Here is a 12,042-nt window from a genome sequence, read left to right as displayed (position 1 = left end):
AAAAATAAAAAAATAAAAAAACCTATGCCCTAGTAGACTCGTATGTTCGGATTTACCCCTTTCCTTGTTAGGAAAACCAAAAAAAAAAACAAAAAAAACAAAAAAGTGTTTCGTTTTTGTTAATTTTACTTTTGAATTGGGTATTTAGGCCTGCCTTGACGTGTGCATACAAGTTGGGCCTTGACCTAATAACGGTTTATGATCCAACGATAGTTCTACTTTCTGTTTAAAAATAAATAAATAAAAGGAAGTTTTAACGAAAAACTCACGGTACTACTCACTTTAACGAAAAATCACATTTTTACACTAAAAAGTCAAACCTGATACTATTCACTTTACCCTTTATTTTGTCTTTATAGTTAAAACTCAAAGTTTTCAAGTCCTTTTCATTAGTTTTCCTTAAATAAGACTCCCCCCTTCATTTTCATTTACAAGCGAGAGGTCTTAAGTTCGAATCTTGTAGATGGTAAATTCGATATCAAATTAGGTTGCCTATTGTGTGGCTCAGCTGAACTCCCCCCTCCCCTTAATGTAAAATATATCGTTGTACTAAAAAAAATTAAAAATTAAAAAACTGTGCCCATTTGAAAGATTCAACTACAAAATCAATTAGCAATATAAGAAGTAACTCAACTACTTATAAATTCATGCAACGTATCTTCTCTTATCGATGTGAAATTCATTCTCAATAGAACATCACCATTGACTAAATAAAAAATCTATCATTTAGTAGAAAAATAAAGATTAATTAAGATTGGCCGTTTTTCTATCATAAGGAGTTCACATAAAAATATTTACGGTCTAATAATATTCTTCTACTCGTTTACTCCTTAGTAAAGGTCTAAATATATCACTGTGTACAAATATATAACTTTGTTTTCTGCCTCATTTTCTTACCAATATTTCTTCTTAACTAATGGTGCTCTATGGATTTATAGCTTAATTTGAGCATTTGCATCTCAAATCTTGGCTTAAAATGCATAGTAAAAGAAAGAAAACTAAGGCTAACCAGTTCAACTCCAATCAAGACATGAACAAGAAATTCCAAATCAAGAGAAAGTAAAATTTTGAAGATACACAAATACTGAGGAGGAAAAATGAAAGAAAAATATAATATGAAATGCCAGTCTTTGTACAACTTGTTGATTTTGCGTTAAAACTCAAAGCCAGCAGGTCTTGAGCTCGACTAGCACCCGGATGAATCAGCCTGTGTGGATTTGGACTCCCACTGCCAAAATGAGGATGGTGAAGATGCCAAAGAAAATAAGAGTGTGAACCAAAATTGCTTTGCCATTTGTGGTGAAGCTTCCAAACTCTACATGCCTGGAATTTCCTGCTATCTGGAACAAGAGGCCAGGAGAGAGCAGTATGAACAACAACCACCCCATTAAAATTGGTGCCCAATCTAACATTTTTGTTACGTGCTTGTTGAAATAATTGGTAAAATGAAATTTGAATACTCTAATCCACAGGAACATGAGTTTTATACAACACGTTTTAAAGAAAAGTGGATTCCTATGAACAATTTTAAGCTCCAATCATGCTAGCTTTAACCCTTTAATTCTCTTTTATTTTTTGTTGGAATTTCATTCGTAAATGTTATCTGTTCTCGACATTCTAAAATAAGCACAGCTATCCCGATTTGACATTTCAGGCTAACCATTTAAAAATGTCATTATGTACTTTATATGTGTAAAAATACAAAACAAAACTTTTATAAAAATCAGTGCATAATGACATTTTTCAGGTGCGATAACATCCACTAATCCACGTAAATTTCGCTATTTCTTTTCGTAATGATTGATTTGGTTCCAAGATCATGACAGGTTGCAGGATAGTATAGCATATCCAAATAAATCCAAAGCCTCCTGAGGTAACTAATTAGGGCATCTTTTGCTTTTATACATTTCAGTTTTTGAATTATAAATCCAACACCACTACATTCTTGTAGGGAAGTTATATGTAGAATCTTGAACATTAAGGGCAAAATTCGCACGCAGTGGGCCTTTTCTTTTCTATAAACAAATGCATCATTGATGCTTTGCACAAACCTTACTATTAGAATTTAGAATCTGATTATCAAATCATAATTTGTTAATAGTTGTGTTATCCATACATTCATTTTAAATATTTTATACTTCTCTTTTTTCGACTCATGAATTGAAAATGATTAAAGGACAAATATTAATAGGAGATGTGTAGATAGCATCACCCTTCGCTAAAAGTCCTAACTTGTTTTTAGTCAGTACAAAATTGCTTTCATAATCTAGTAAATAATGTCTTCAACTAACCACAATCATAAATAGCCAATATAAATATTTTGCATAAAATCAATAGACTTAGTTAAGAACATTGTCGATGCAAATTTTCATCGTCTCTTACTTTGACCAAAATGCATTTGCAAAATAATCAACACATTTGAACAAAGATCTAAGCCTTATGCGCCCATGAGGTGGGGGATTTGGCTAATGGATCTCTGATACCTAAGGTAATTTCTCTAAAAAGAGTATTGTTTAGAGCTTTTATGGGTAACAAAAGTTTACCGAACTTTGGTAGAATTGGAGATATATATAGGGGGAGAAAGCTAGCCATAGTGTTAGGGTTTTACCCTGCACATGGCGGCATCTTATTGGCCAATGTTTATGGAGATAATATTCTCAAGATATTAAATAGGAAATAATATCTTGAGATAATAGTGTAAATATTCTCTAATATCTTGATATATTGGCCAATGGTTATGGAGATATTAAATAGGGAATATTATCAAGATATTAAATAGGAAATAATATCTTGAGATATAATGGTGTAAATATCTTTAATTGATTTAAATAGGGATTACTTACTTGAATGTAGTCAATCTTCAATTGGGAATGTATTATAGATAGGATTTGGGTAATTAATTCTTATGTTTAATATTTTTATTTTTACTTTTCCTTGCCATGGGCAGGTGAGATGTGGGTAGTCGTATTCAGTTGCTTGGATCTTCAAGGGTGCTAAGCTGTGTGTGGGATTATTTGAGAAGCTTGCCCATTTAATGAGGACAATTATGTTTTTCTTGAGCAAAAGTTCACATGTCGCCTCTAGGATTTTTGAGATTATTTTAAACTCCACAAACATGCTTTATTGTTGAAGGAAGAGCAGCAAGTTTTGATAAAAAAAAAAAAACTAATTAAAAATGGACACGTGTCCATTTGTTTTTAGTGATGTTGATTCGAGTTTTCAATTTTTTACTTGTTTGACCACGTATTCATTTGTAATCTACAACTTGTTTATTTCAGCACGATATGCTGTTCTTCTTTCAACAATCAAGCATTAGTCCTTAGTTAAACTAAACACCACAAACAAAAAAATAATGACTTGAAACAACAAACTCTCTGTGAACAGGCGCGAACCGGTGTAAAGGCATGAAATGGTGGCCTTGATCCCAAACCTCAAGCGCGCATGTTTTCAATTCTTCTTAAACTTACAATAATTTATGTTTAATAGATTAGAAGATTTTAAAAAACGAGTTTAATGGCCCCCAATATTTTGCATCTAACTTCGCCACATAACAATTAGATTGAGTTGCTGCAATTTATTACGCGATAACATAAAGATTACCATTTTGCATAAATAGATTTTCTAGTGTAACATATCCTGTAAGATTATTAAGTATAACATGGTATTTAGTAAAAATGTAGGATCAATGTCATAGTCGAACATAACCAAGCATACCAAGTAGTTAAGGGCGTGTTTATTCACTTTTTAGGCATGAGAATGATGCTTAGTTGTTCAGGTATGAGATAAACAACCATCTTAATATTGATACTTGGTTCAAATTAAGTATGACACATTAATTTTATGCGAGATCCACTTATATTTTCATTCCTTAATCCTTAGGCATTAATAAATTCACAATATGTTAAGATTGGGATGAAAACACATACTTCACGAGCCTAAACCGGAGGCTCGTAACTAAAGTACAAGTGCTTTCTAAATAACACAAGGTTTTTTTTCATTACAAATAATATGACTAATCTATGCTACCAGACCGCATTTAAACTCGACACTCAATTAAAAAGGCTTAATTGGATTAATAGTTCCCGTGATGATATAATAGTTGGAAGATGGCCCTTATGGTAAATAAAACTAGGATTTAAGTCCCTGTGATGAAGTCTGTTAGAATTTATGTCAAAAATTAAAAGTTTCGTTAACTCTTTGTTAATTGTTAACACACGAAGCTCACATATGAGACTAAAAATATAAGGTTAGCCTCACATGTAAGCCTCACGTGCTAACAATTAACGGAGAGTTCCATTTTAGCCTAATATGTGTGGCTTATATGCTAACAATTAATGGAAAGTTGAAGGAATTTTCAATTTTGAACTTAAATCCTAACAGACTTCACCACAAAACATAAATTCTAGGTTTTTTTTAGCACGGAGGTTACTTTCTAACTATCATATCACTACAGGACTAATAATCCAATTAGACCGTTAAAGAAACATAATATGTTACCTGTGTGGTTAGATAGTAAGAGATTTGACAGATATCTAATTAACCAAATCTGGAATTTATGGTATGAACATAAAAAGACTGGAAAGCCCTCCCACAACGGCCGCGACAAAGGATGTACATTTCCTCAAATTCGAAGGTCAAATCCGTAAATCAACCGCAAACGAATTTTTGAGGGCTTGAAAAAAAAGCGCCAGTAAATTGGAGGTAATTGAAATTTTCTGTTAGAAAATCGTCGACGTGGGCGGGTTCGATTGGCCGGTCGTCTCATCTTTTCAGCTTATTGGAAACTTTCTCTCTCTCTCCCTGCCTCCCTCCCTCTCTGGGTCTCATTCATTCTCGCCGGTCGGTGTATTTTCCCGGAAAATTTCACGGTTTTCTGACCAGACTCCCCGACCGCGAGCGTTTCTTTTTCCCGGGAAAATCCTCGAAGCACCGCCTCCAATTCCAATAGAGTCGCTCGTTAGCTTCGATTTCCTTGGCCTTGGACCTGGGATAGGATGTGACTCAATCAGATTGTGAATTTTCGTTCAGGTTTTCGGATTCTGATTCTTAAGCAGTCTTGAATTTCCATTGTAGTGGAGGAGGAAGAGGAGGAGGAGGTTTTGTTCCGGGTCCGGTGAGTTTCTGTTTCTGTTTCTGTTTGGTTGCCGAGAAAATGGAAGAAAATTGAATAAAAGAATCCTATATTTTTATCGTTTATTTGGTTGGAATGTTTGGCAATGGAGAAAACGAGCTGAAAATCGAAGATTGAGGAATTTCTATCTTGGGAATGAATAAAATTTGGAAATTAAATTCGTGAATTGCTTTGAATTTTGAATAATTAATTTTGGTGCAGGGATTTGAAGAGGGAGAATATAAAGGTGTTTGATTGAAGGCGACGATGGCTAGTCAAGGCGGTTCTTCGAGGAGAAGTCTGTCATTGACGAACACATCGTTGCAGGACAAGAAGAAACCCTCTGATGCTAGTAACGGAGGCCCAGATTCTGGCCGAAAATCTTTCACAGCTTCTCGTTCAATGTGAGTATTCGACTTTCGATATATATATCCAATGAAATGAAATGTTTATTATTTGAAAGAATTGAGGTTTTACATGAATGTGAGTTGGGTGGAAAACCCCATGATTGTGTAAATGTAAAACAGTAAAATTTTATGAAGGTTGATTTCGATGTTCTGATTAGAAGTTGGGTATCGGTAGATATTGAGAGTGAATCGGTTTCTGCTGTAGAGGACAGCTAAATCAATAGGCATAGGCATGTTCTGTTTGAAATTTTGTGCATTGGAATGAAAGTGACAATAGTCTCTTATCTGTTTGCATTTGGGGGCAGGGGGCTAACTGGAGAGCGTACAGTGAAACGGTTGCGGCTATCAAAGGCTCTGACGGTACCTGAAAATACCAGTGTTCAAGAAGCTTGTCGTCGGATGGCTGCTCGTAGAGTCGATGCTTTGTTGTTGACGGACTCTAATGCATTGCTATGTGGAATACTTACGGACAAGGTATGACTTTGAACTCAGTGTCGCATTTTTCAAGAAAATACCTTCATAGAAAAACAAAGAACACAATATTTGAACTCAATGTTGCATTGTTTTCTTATGCATCTATTTCTTTATTTGGTTGAAGGATATAGCGACAAGGGTTATTTCTCGTGAGCTTGATCTTGAAGAAACCCTTGTTTCTAAAGTTATGACAAGGAACCCAATATTTGTTCTTTCAGACACTCTTGCTGTTGAGGCCCTTCAGAAAATGGTGCAAGGTTAGTATTAAATGAGAGGCAAATTTACTTCTTGGCATACGATCTTATTGTGGCTTGCTCTTTCTGCATGATGATTTCTGCATTTACAGGGAAATTCAGACATTTGCCTGTTGTGGAGAATGGAGAGGTCATTGCTTTACTTGATATAGCAAAGTGTTTATATGATGCCATTGCTCGAATGGAAAGAGCAGCTGAAAAGGGAAAGGCTATTGCTGCTGCTGTGGAAGGTGTTGAAAAACATTGGGGCACATCTAGCTCTGGTTAGTAGAGAGTTTAGTGTTTTCTTTAGAACTTTATGTCAAAGTGTTAAGATATATTTGCAGTTTTGGACGAATATCTGTGTTTTTTTTTGGGTAGACTTGCGTGATGACGAGTAGTCAGTTTTCTGAAAAAACAATATTAACTTAATGCTATTTTTTTCTTTTTTGGAGATGCAGGTTCCAATACATTCGTTGAGACACTTCGAGAGCGTTTGTTTAGACCATCCTTGTCAACAATCATTCTGGAGAGTACAAAGTAGGTAATATTTTTATGTCTGTTGTTTTATGTGGCCACACGATTATAAAATTTACCAGTTTTGATTTAACAGAGGTTTGTCTTTCAGGGTTTTAATAGTTTCACCAACAGATACAGTTTTGATGACAACAAAGAAGATGCAGGAAATGCGAGTAAGCTCAGCAGTCGTGACGATTGACAACAAACCAAGAGGAATTCTTACGTGAGTTTATTGTCCTAAGTTTTTTAAAGTAACAAAACTACATTTTTAACTTTTTCACAGTAATTCTATCCTTTTTTAGTCGCTGTGATAATCTTATTGTTTCATAGATAAGTTGGATTCTAATCTGCGCTTTTGGTTCTTGTCAGCTCAAAAGATATCTTAATGCGTGTAATATCACAAAATCTTCCTCCGAAGACCACTCTTGTAGAGAAGGTACACGTCTCTATCAGTTTGGAAATCTTGTCCGTAGGGCCATTTTAATGAAAACTGCAAATGTATCCCTCTGTCCTTGTCTTATCTGGCCAGAAGTTGTAACATCTGCTAATTCCAAGAAGCTCTTCATTTAATGCTTGTATAATGGAAGGAATACAAATAATCCAACCATCTCAGCATTCTTTTGATTTGATTAATAGGTCATGACTCCAAATCCAGAGTGTGCTACAGTTGATACACCAATCCTCGATGCGTTGCATACCATGCATGATGGAAAGTTTTTACACATTCCTGTTCTCGACAGAGGTAAGATACAGATAGTAAGGGTAATGTGTTTTGCTTTGTCAAGTAATATAAGACTTATAGTTTATGATAATTATTGAATACCGGGATGCAGATGGAGCTGTAGTTGCCGTTGTTGATGTGCTTCATATCACTCATGCTGCTGTGGCCACTGTAAGTCTAGTCCTTACCTACTGTTGATTATTACAATTTTTTGTTGCCTATTGTACATTTTTGTCGTTCCTGCTGTGGCCGCTGTTAGCTTTACACAATATTCGTTGCTAACCAGGTTGGAAATACTGCTGGAGTGAGTAATGAGGCCGCAACCAATATGATGCAAAAGTTTTGGGATTCTGCCATGGCCTTGAGTCCCAATGATGATGACGATGAGTCTCGGAGGTTATATATCTATATATGCATATGTTATGGATATTAAACATCAAAAGTTTTGACTGTTTTTTCAGTTTATATGTACTTATGCATTATAATTGCCATTTCAGTGAAAATTCGTTGAAACTGGCTTCTGAGAGCGCAGTGACAGGGAGATCACTTCCCTTTCCGCCGTCCAATTTTCCAAATACGTTTGCTTTCAAACTTCAAGATAAAAGGGGTCGAATGCATAGATTCACTTGCAGTATGCTCCTTGTTCTAAATACTCATCAAATTAGTGTGCCAAATTTAGCTCTTAACTGAGTTTTCTTTCCTCTTCAGATATTCAGAATTTGACAGAACTTATAACCTCCATCATTCAGAGAATGGGAGATGACATTGACCGCAACAACCTTCCTCAAATTTTGGTATTTCGTAGATTACAATAGTAAACATTTTTTATCTGTTTTTCAGTCTGGCGCTAGAGTTCCCTCATCCTAATCGTATTATTTTAATTGGTGTTGCACTCTGTAGTATGAAGATGAAGACCGTGATAAAGTTATATTGGCATCAGATAGTGATCTTGTAGCGGCTGTGGATCATGCAAAGCAAGTTGGTTGGAAGGTATGATATATCTGTCTACATTTGCTAGATGCTTATAGAGGAGAAATATAGTGAAGTTTCCAACAGAATTTGATCTTAGTTTTCGGTTATAGATTTTCCTGTACTCTACTTATTCCTACCCGAGACTCAAATTCTAGAGTATGATCCTGAAATTATGTCATCTGGGACAATAATATACATTTGTGATTCGTCATAGCAAGAAGTATGTGATGAGCTCAGGCTGACATTGAAATGATCAACTCTGCAGGGTTTGAGACTGCATTTGGATTATTCAGGAACACGCAGTCGCCAGCGAAGGGGTTCAGCTGCAGGAAATGTGGATTATGCATATGCAGATTCTGCATGGGCATCAGCATACAATGCTGCGGCAGCTGGGGCTGCTCTTGCTGTTGGCTTAGGCGTTTTAGCGTACCTGAAGAGATCCGGTAACTGAGTGATTCATTTTTCTGTTTTGAAGCCTGTAGAGATTTTCCTAGAGCAGCAGAAACACTCTTCCTGGGACCTCATTGAATTTGGCTGGGAGGGCAAAATCTGTGCTTCATACGTGCTTTTTATAGAAACTATACAACATACACAAGTGAAATTCACTTCTTCCTTTGCTGATTATTGATCGATGACATGTGTGACGTTTTTTTTCCTCCTACACATATTCGCGCAGATTCATGAACTTGTGTAAGAAAAAAAAAAAAAAAAAAAAAAGAACTAAACATTGCCACATGAAATGTACAAGTTTTTGGATTCGGGGAATTTGGATTCTTGATTTTCTCCTGTCAAACAGCTCAAAGTGCCATGTTGTTGTGAAGACTGTCGTTTTAGGAACTTTTATTTTGGTTGTCTATGATTGACATGATACATAACACGAGAGCTGTTATTGGCACTAAGAGCCGTCAAGCACTCTCATACATAGAAGAATAAAAGAAGAGTGCACGACGATTAGTTTGGTCTGGCGTGCTGCTGATAGCAATTTCTTGTGATGTTTAAGAAGACATTATTTAACTTCACTTATGAACATTTTCCAATACAAATTTAAAACTCAACGTCGTCTTGTACATAAACTCGTAATCTTAAGATGCCGTTCTCATAACTTGTTTACATTATTTTCCAAACACAGAGCTAGAGTTTTCTACAAAGCCTAAATATATGGCCTGCCGGCGTTGTAATCCGGTTGTGTGCAAGAGAAAAGAAAGTGAAACAATTTGTAGTGATTGAGAGTTAGTCAATCAAAGAGCTTACGAGAGTTCCTCAATGGGATTTGGGTTGAAAGTAGCAAATGCTAGTAACTCCTCATTACGCTCAAACTTTGCCATGTCTTGCTCTTCCAACGTCACAAAGGCCTCAATCCCATCCCCACTTCTGGTATCCAGTAGAATACTGACATTCTTCCCCGCCTGGCTGCCGATCCTCGCCCACACCGGCTTTCCCCACCCAAAGTCCACTTCGTATATCGGAAGCCTACACCAGCTGCTACATATATATTTAGCTGCGCCGCTCCCATACAATTCCTTAGCCTTCTTCATGTGTTGCTGAATGCTCAAGCACCATTCTTTGCCTCTAAACTTGCTCGCATATGTATTGCAGAATTCAGCCAAAGCCTCTTTCATTTGTCCCACGAAGCCAGGCAGCTCTATCTCACCATCCCCCTCTAGTTTTGGGACTGGAAAGAACCAAGCCAAATTTCCTACAAAATTTTCCTGCATGGGAGGGACGAGCCTCGAACGCAAATTGATATTTTGGCAAAGGACTGCTCGTCCACCAGAGGTTGAGCTTGCACACTTAAATAGTAGTGCAGTCACAACCTCTACCTTTGTAGGGTTATGCACTTTCTGAGCAACAATGGCCTTGAGGGCGGCAATTTTTAGGGCATCAAATACAAACCTTCTTGTGGCAAGCTTCCCTTTATCATTAACATGTTCCTTACCAATCGGTATGTCGTCCTGTGGGAACATTGAGGTTATATCGAATAGAGGGATCACATGTTCACCTGAGTTTGAAGCCATGGCAGCCCAGTCTTTGATGAAGGTGATCAGGGTGGCGGCATCGCCAAGTTTGTGTGACATGCACATGCTTATTGCCATTCCTCCACACTCAAAGTAGCTAACCTGAACGGCCAGTAAAGTGCTCAGATTTGTGTCCTCCCATTGCAAATTGTCTGCAAATAGAAGGTCTAATGTTTCATTGTCAGGATTTCGAAGAACTTCTGACAACTTGGCATGGATTTTCGCTTCCAAATATGTCACTCCCTCATCAGTACAGTCAATATATTTTGCTTCTACGACCCTTCCAGCAAATGGGTAGTACAAGGCTAGTGTTTCCGACAGAGACTTCTTGAGCAGATTGGATTTTTCAACAGCACATGCGCCAGCCGCAGGGTTGTAGAAAAGAACCACCGGCACGTACATACGACCAGCCATCTTATCAAAGTAGCAGAAGTTGAAAGTTCTTAGGTGAGATGGAGTTGGAGAGGAGGGTTTGATGATTTCTCTAGATACTATTTCGAGTTCCATGTCTTGGAATTTCGACAAGAAGGAAGAAGAAGGAGAAGAAGAAGAAACCCTAAAGATTCCGAAACTCAGAGGTGAATTCCAATGAATTCATCGCACCGCATACTTTGATGTTGGTGTTTTTCTACACGACCTAACCGCGTTTTCCTGGTGACAAGTCACCCATCAATCTTGACTAACTTATAATTAATTATTTTCTCCTGTTCTCTTGTGGAAAAGTTCACAGTCAGTGTTGTATACACCAGTCAAGCTAGTTGAATTTTCAAATCTGCTGCACTGACAGAGCCAGTTAAGGCCTAGGAGGGTTTTACGACCGAGAAGATATTTCAACAGGACTACCGGATGAAGTAATCTAAATTTTTGAAATTTTATTTAACGGTGAAAAATTATTAGAACTTTTAAAAAGTCAAAATAAATGAGTCGTTGAATAAAATTTCAAAGGCTCAGATCATTTGATATGATAGCCTTGGTGGAAGATATCTAAGGATGATTTCTTCTCTTTATGACCCATCTCCCAATTTGCCTAGAGGTTTCAACACTTAATTTCATTATTTGCCTCTTAATCAAATAAAAAATATTTAACCTTATGTCCTCATACTCGTATTCAATTACTTTTATTTGAATTCGCATCAAGATGTATAAGTATGATTGTTTTTCGTCATTGTTGAAAAACGTCACCTACTATAATGTAATTCATTAAAACATAATAATATTAAGGTTGTAAACTAAGAATATACTTGATACTTATGATTATTTTTTAAGTAAATTTTTTATGTAAACTCAAGTTATCATTATTTTATAGTTACTTAAAGTTGACCCTCCTTAACAAATTTTTTTGCTCCACCATGAGCAAGTCTTATTGTAAACACGGAAAATTCCTGAAACAAGAAACAAGAATACCGTGTACAAAATATATTTTTTGTTTGTATTGATTTTGGGGTTACAATCTCTTTGTAATTTGATCCTCTGATTCTATCTTCGTAGGGTGTAGGTTTGTGGATGAGCTGTTGATCCAAAGGGCCGTCGGGGCTTGATCTAGGGATGAACAGTTGATGAACGGATCTTCGAGGGCTTTTGGGCTTGATCT

At 36.5% G+C, this 12,042-nt stretch overlaps 3 protein-coding genes across 4 annotated transcripts; 1 reads left to right on the top strand and 2 right to left on the bottom strand.

Annotated features, from left to right (window-relative positions):
* Nucleotides 1–1,066: 1,066 nt before the first annotated feature.
* Nucleotides 1,067–1,412, bottom strand: LOC148691133 (uncharacterized). Its single transcript, XM_088683861.1, has one exon. The coding sequence runs from the start codon at nt 1,410–1,412 to the stop codon at nt 1,203–1,205; it is 210 nt and encodes a 69-aa protein (XP_088539987.1). The 3' UTR covers nt 1,067–1,202.
* Nucleotides 1,413–4,595: 3,183 nt separating this feature from the next.
* On the top strand, nt 4,596–9,060 carry LOC137713605 (CBS domain-containing protein CBSCBSPB1). 2 transcript variants are annotated; one of them, XM_068452926.2, is made up of 15 exons: nt 4,596–5,113; nt 5,333–5,514; nt 5,823–5,991; nt 6,116–6,248; nt 6,338–6,508; nt 6,686–6,764; nt 6,853–6,966; nt 7,113–7,179; nt 7,380–7,485; nt 7,577–7,635; nt 7,751–7,860; nt 7,962–8,095; nt 8,173–8,258; nt 8,365–8,454; nt 8,702–9,060. In XM_068452926.2, exons 2-15 carry the CDS (start codon nt 5,378–5,380, stop codon nt 8,885–8,887), a joined length of 1,641 nt encoding a protein of 546 aa, XP_068309027.2. In that variant the 5' UTR covers nt 4,596–5,113; nt 5,333–5,377; the 3' UTR covers nt 8,888–9,060. The 2 variants fall into 2 exon arrangements, with proteins under 2 accessions (XP_068309027.2, XP_068309026.2); XM_068452925.2 differs by having other exon boundaries at nt 4,600–5,113; nt 6,680–6,764.
* A 370-nt stretch (nt 9,061–9,430) lies between these two features.
* Nucleotides 9,431–11,083, bottom strand: LOC137712321 (17,18-epoxy-17-hydroxycur-19-ene N-malonyltransferase). Its single transcript, XM_068451421.2, has one exon. It carries the CDS (start codon nt 10,956–10,958, stop codon nt 9,684–9,686), a length of 1,275 nt encoding a protein of 424 aa, XP_068307522.2. The 5' UTR covers nt 10,959–11,083; the 3' UTR covers nt 9,431–9,683.
* Between the last annotated feature and the right edge of the window lie 959 nt (nt 11,084–12,042).

The sequence above is a fragment of the Pyrus communis genome, chromosome 14 (assembly GCF_041283825.1).
Source record: "Pyrus communis isolate YQ-2024b chromosome 14, ASM4128382v1, whole genome shotgun sequence".
NCBI lineage: Eukaryota > Viridiplantae > Streptophyta > Magnoliopsida > Rosales > Rosaceae > Pyrus > Pyrus communis.
The sequence above is the reverse complement of the archived record's forward strand: the minus strand, read 5'-3'. Positions and strand labels throughout refer to the sequence as shown.

Coding starts and splice junctions, on each gene's coding strand:
- LOC148691133 (XM_088683861.1), bottom strand. CDS start 1,412: ATGTTAGATTGGGCACCAATTTTAATGGGGTGGTTGTTGTTCATACTG.
- LOC137713605 (XM_068452925.2), top strand. CDS start 5,378: ATGGCTAGTCAAGGCGGTTCTTCGAGGAGAAGTCTGTCATTGACGAAC. Junction 5,992..6,115: donor GTGGAATACTTACGGACAAG/GTATGACTTTGA, acceptor ATTTGGTTGAAG/GATATAGCGACAAGGGTTAT. Junction 8,259..8,364: donor ACAACCTTCCTCAAATTTTG/GTATTTCGTAGA, acceptor TGCACTCTGTAG/TATGAAGATGAAGACCGTGA.
- LOC137712321 (XM_068451421.2), bottom strand. CDS start 10,958: ATGGAACTCGAAATAGTATCTAGAGAAATCATCAAACCCTCCTCTCCA.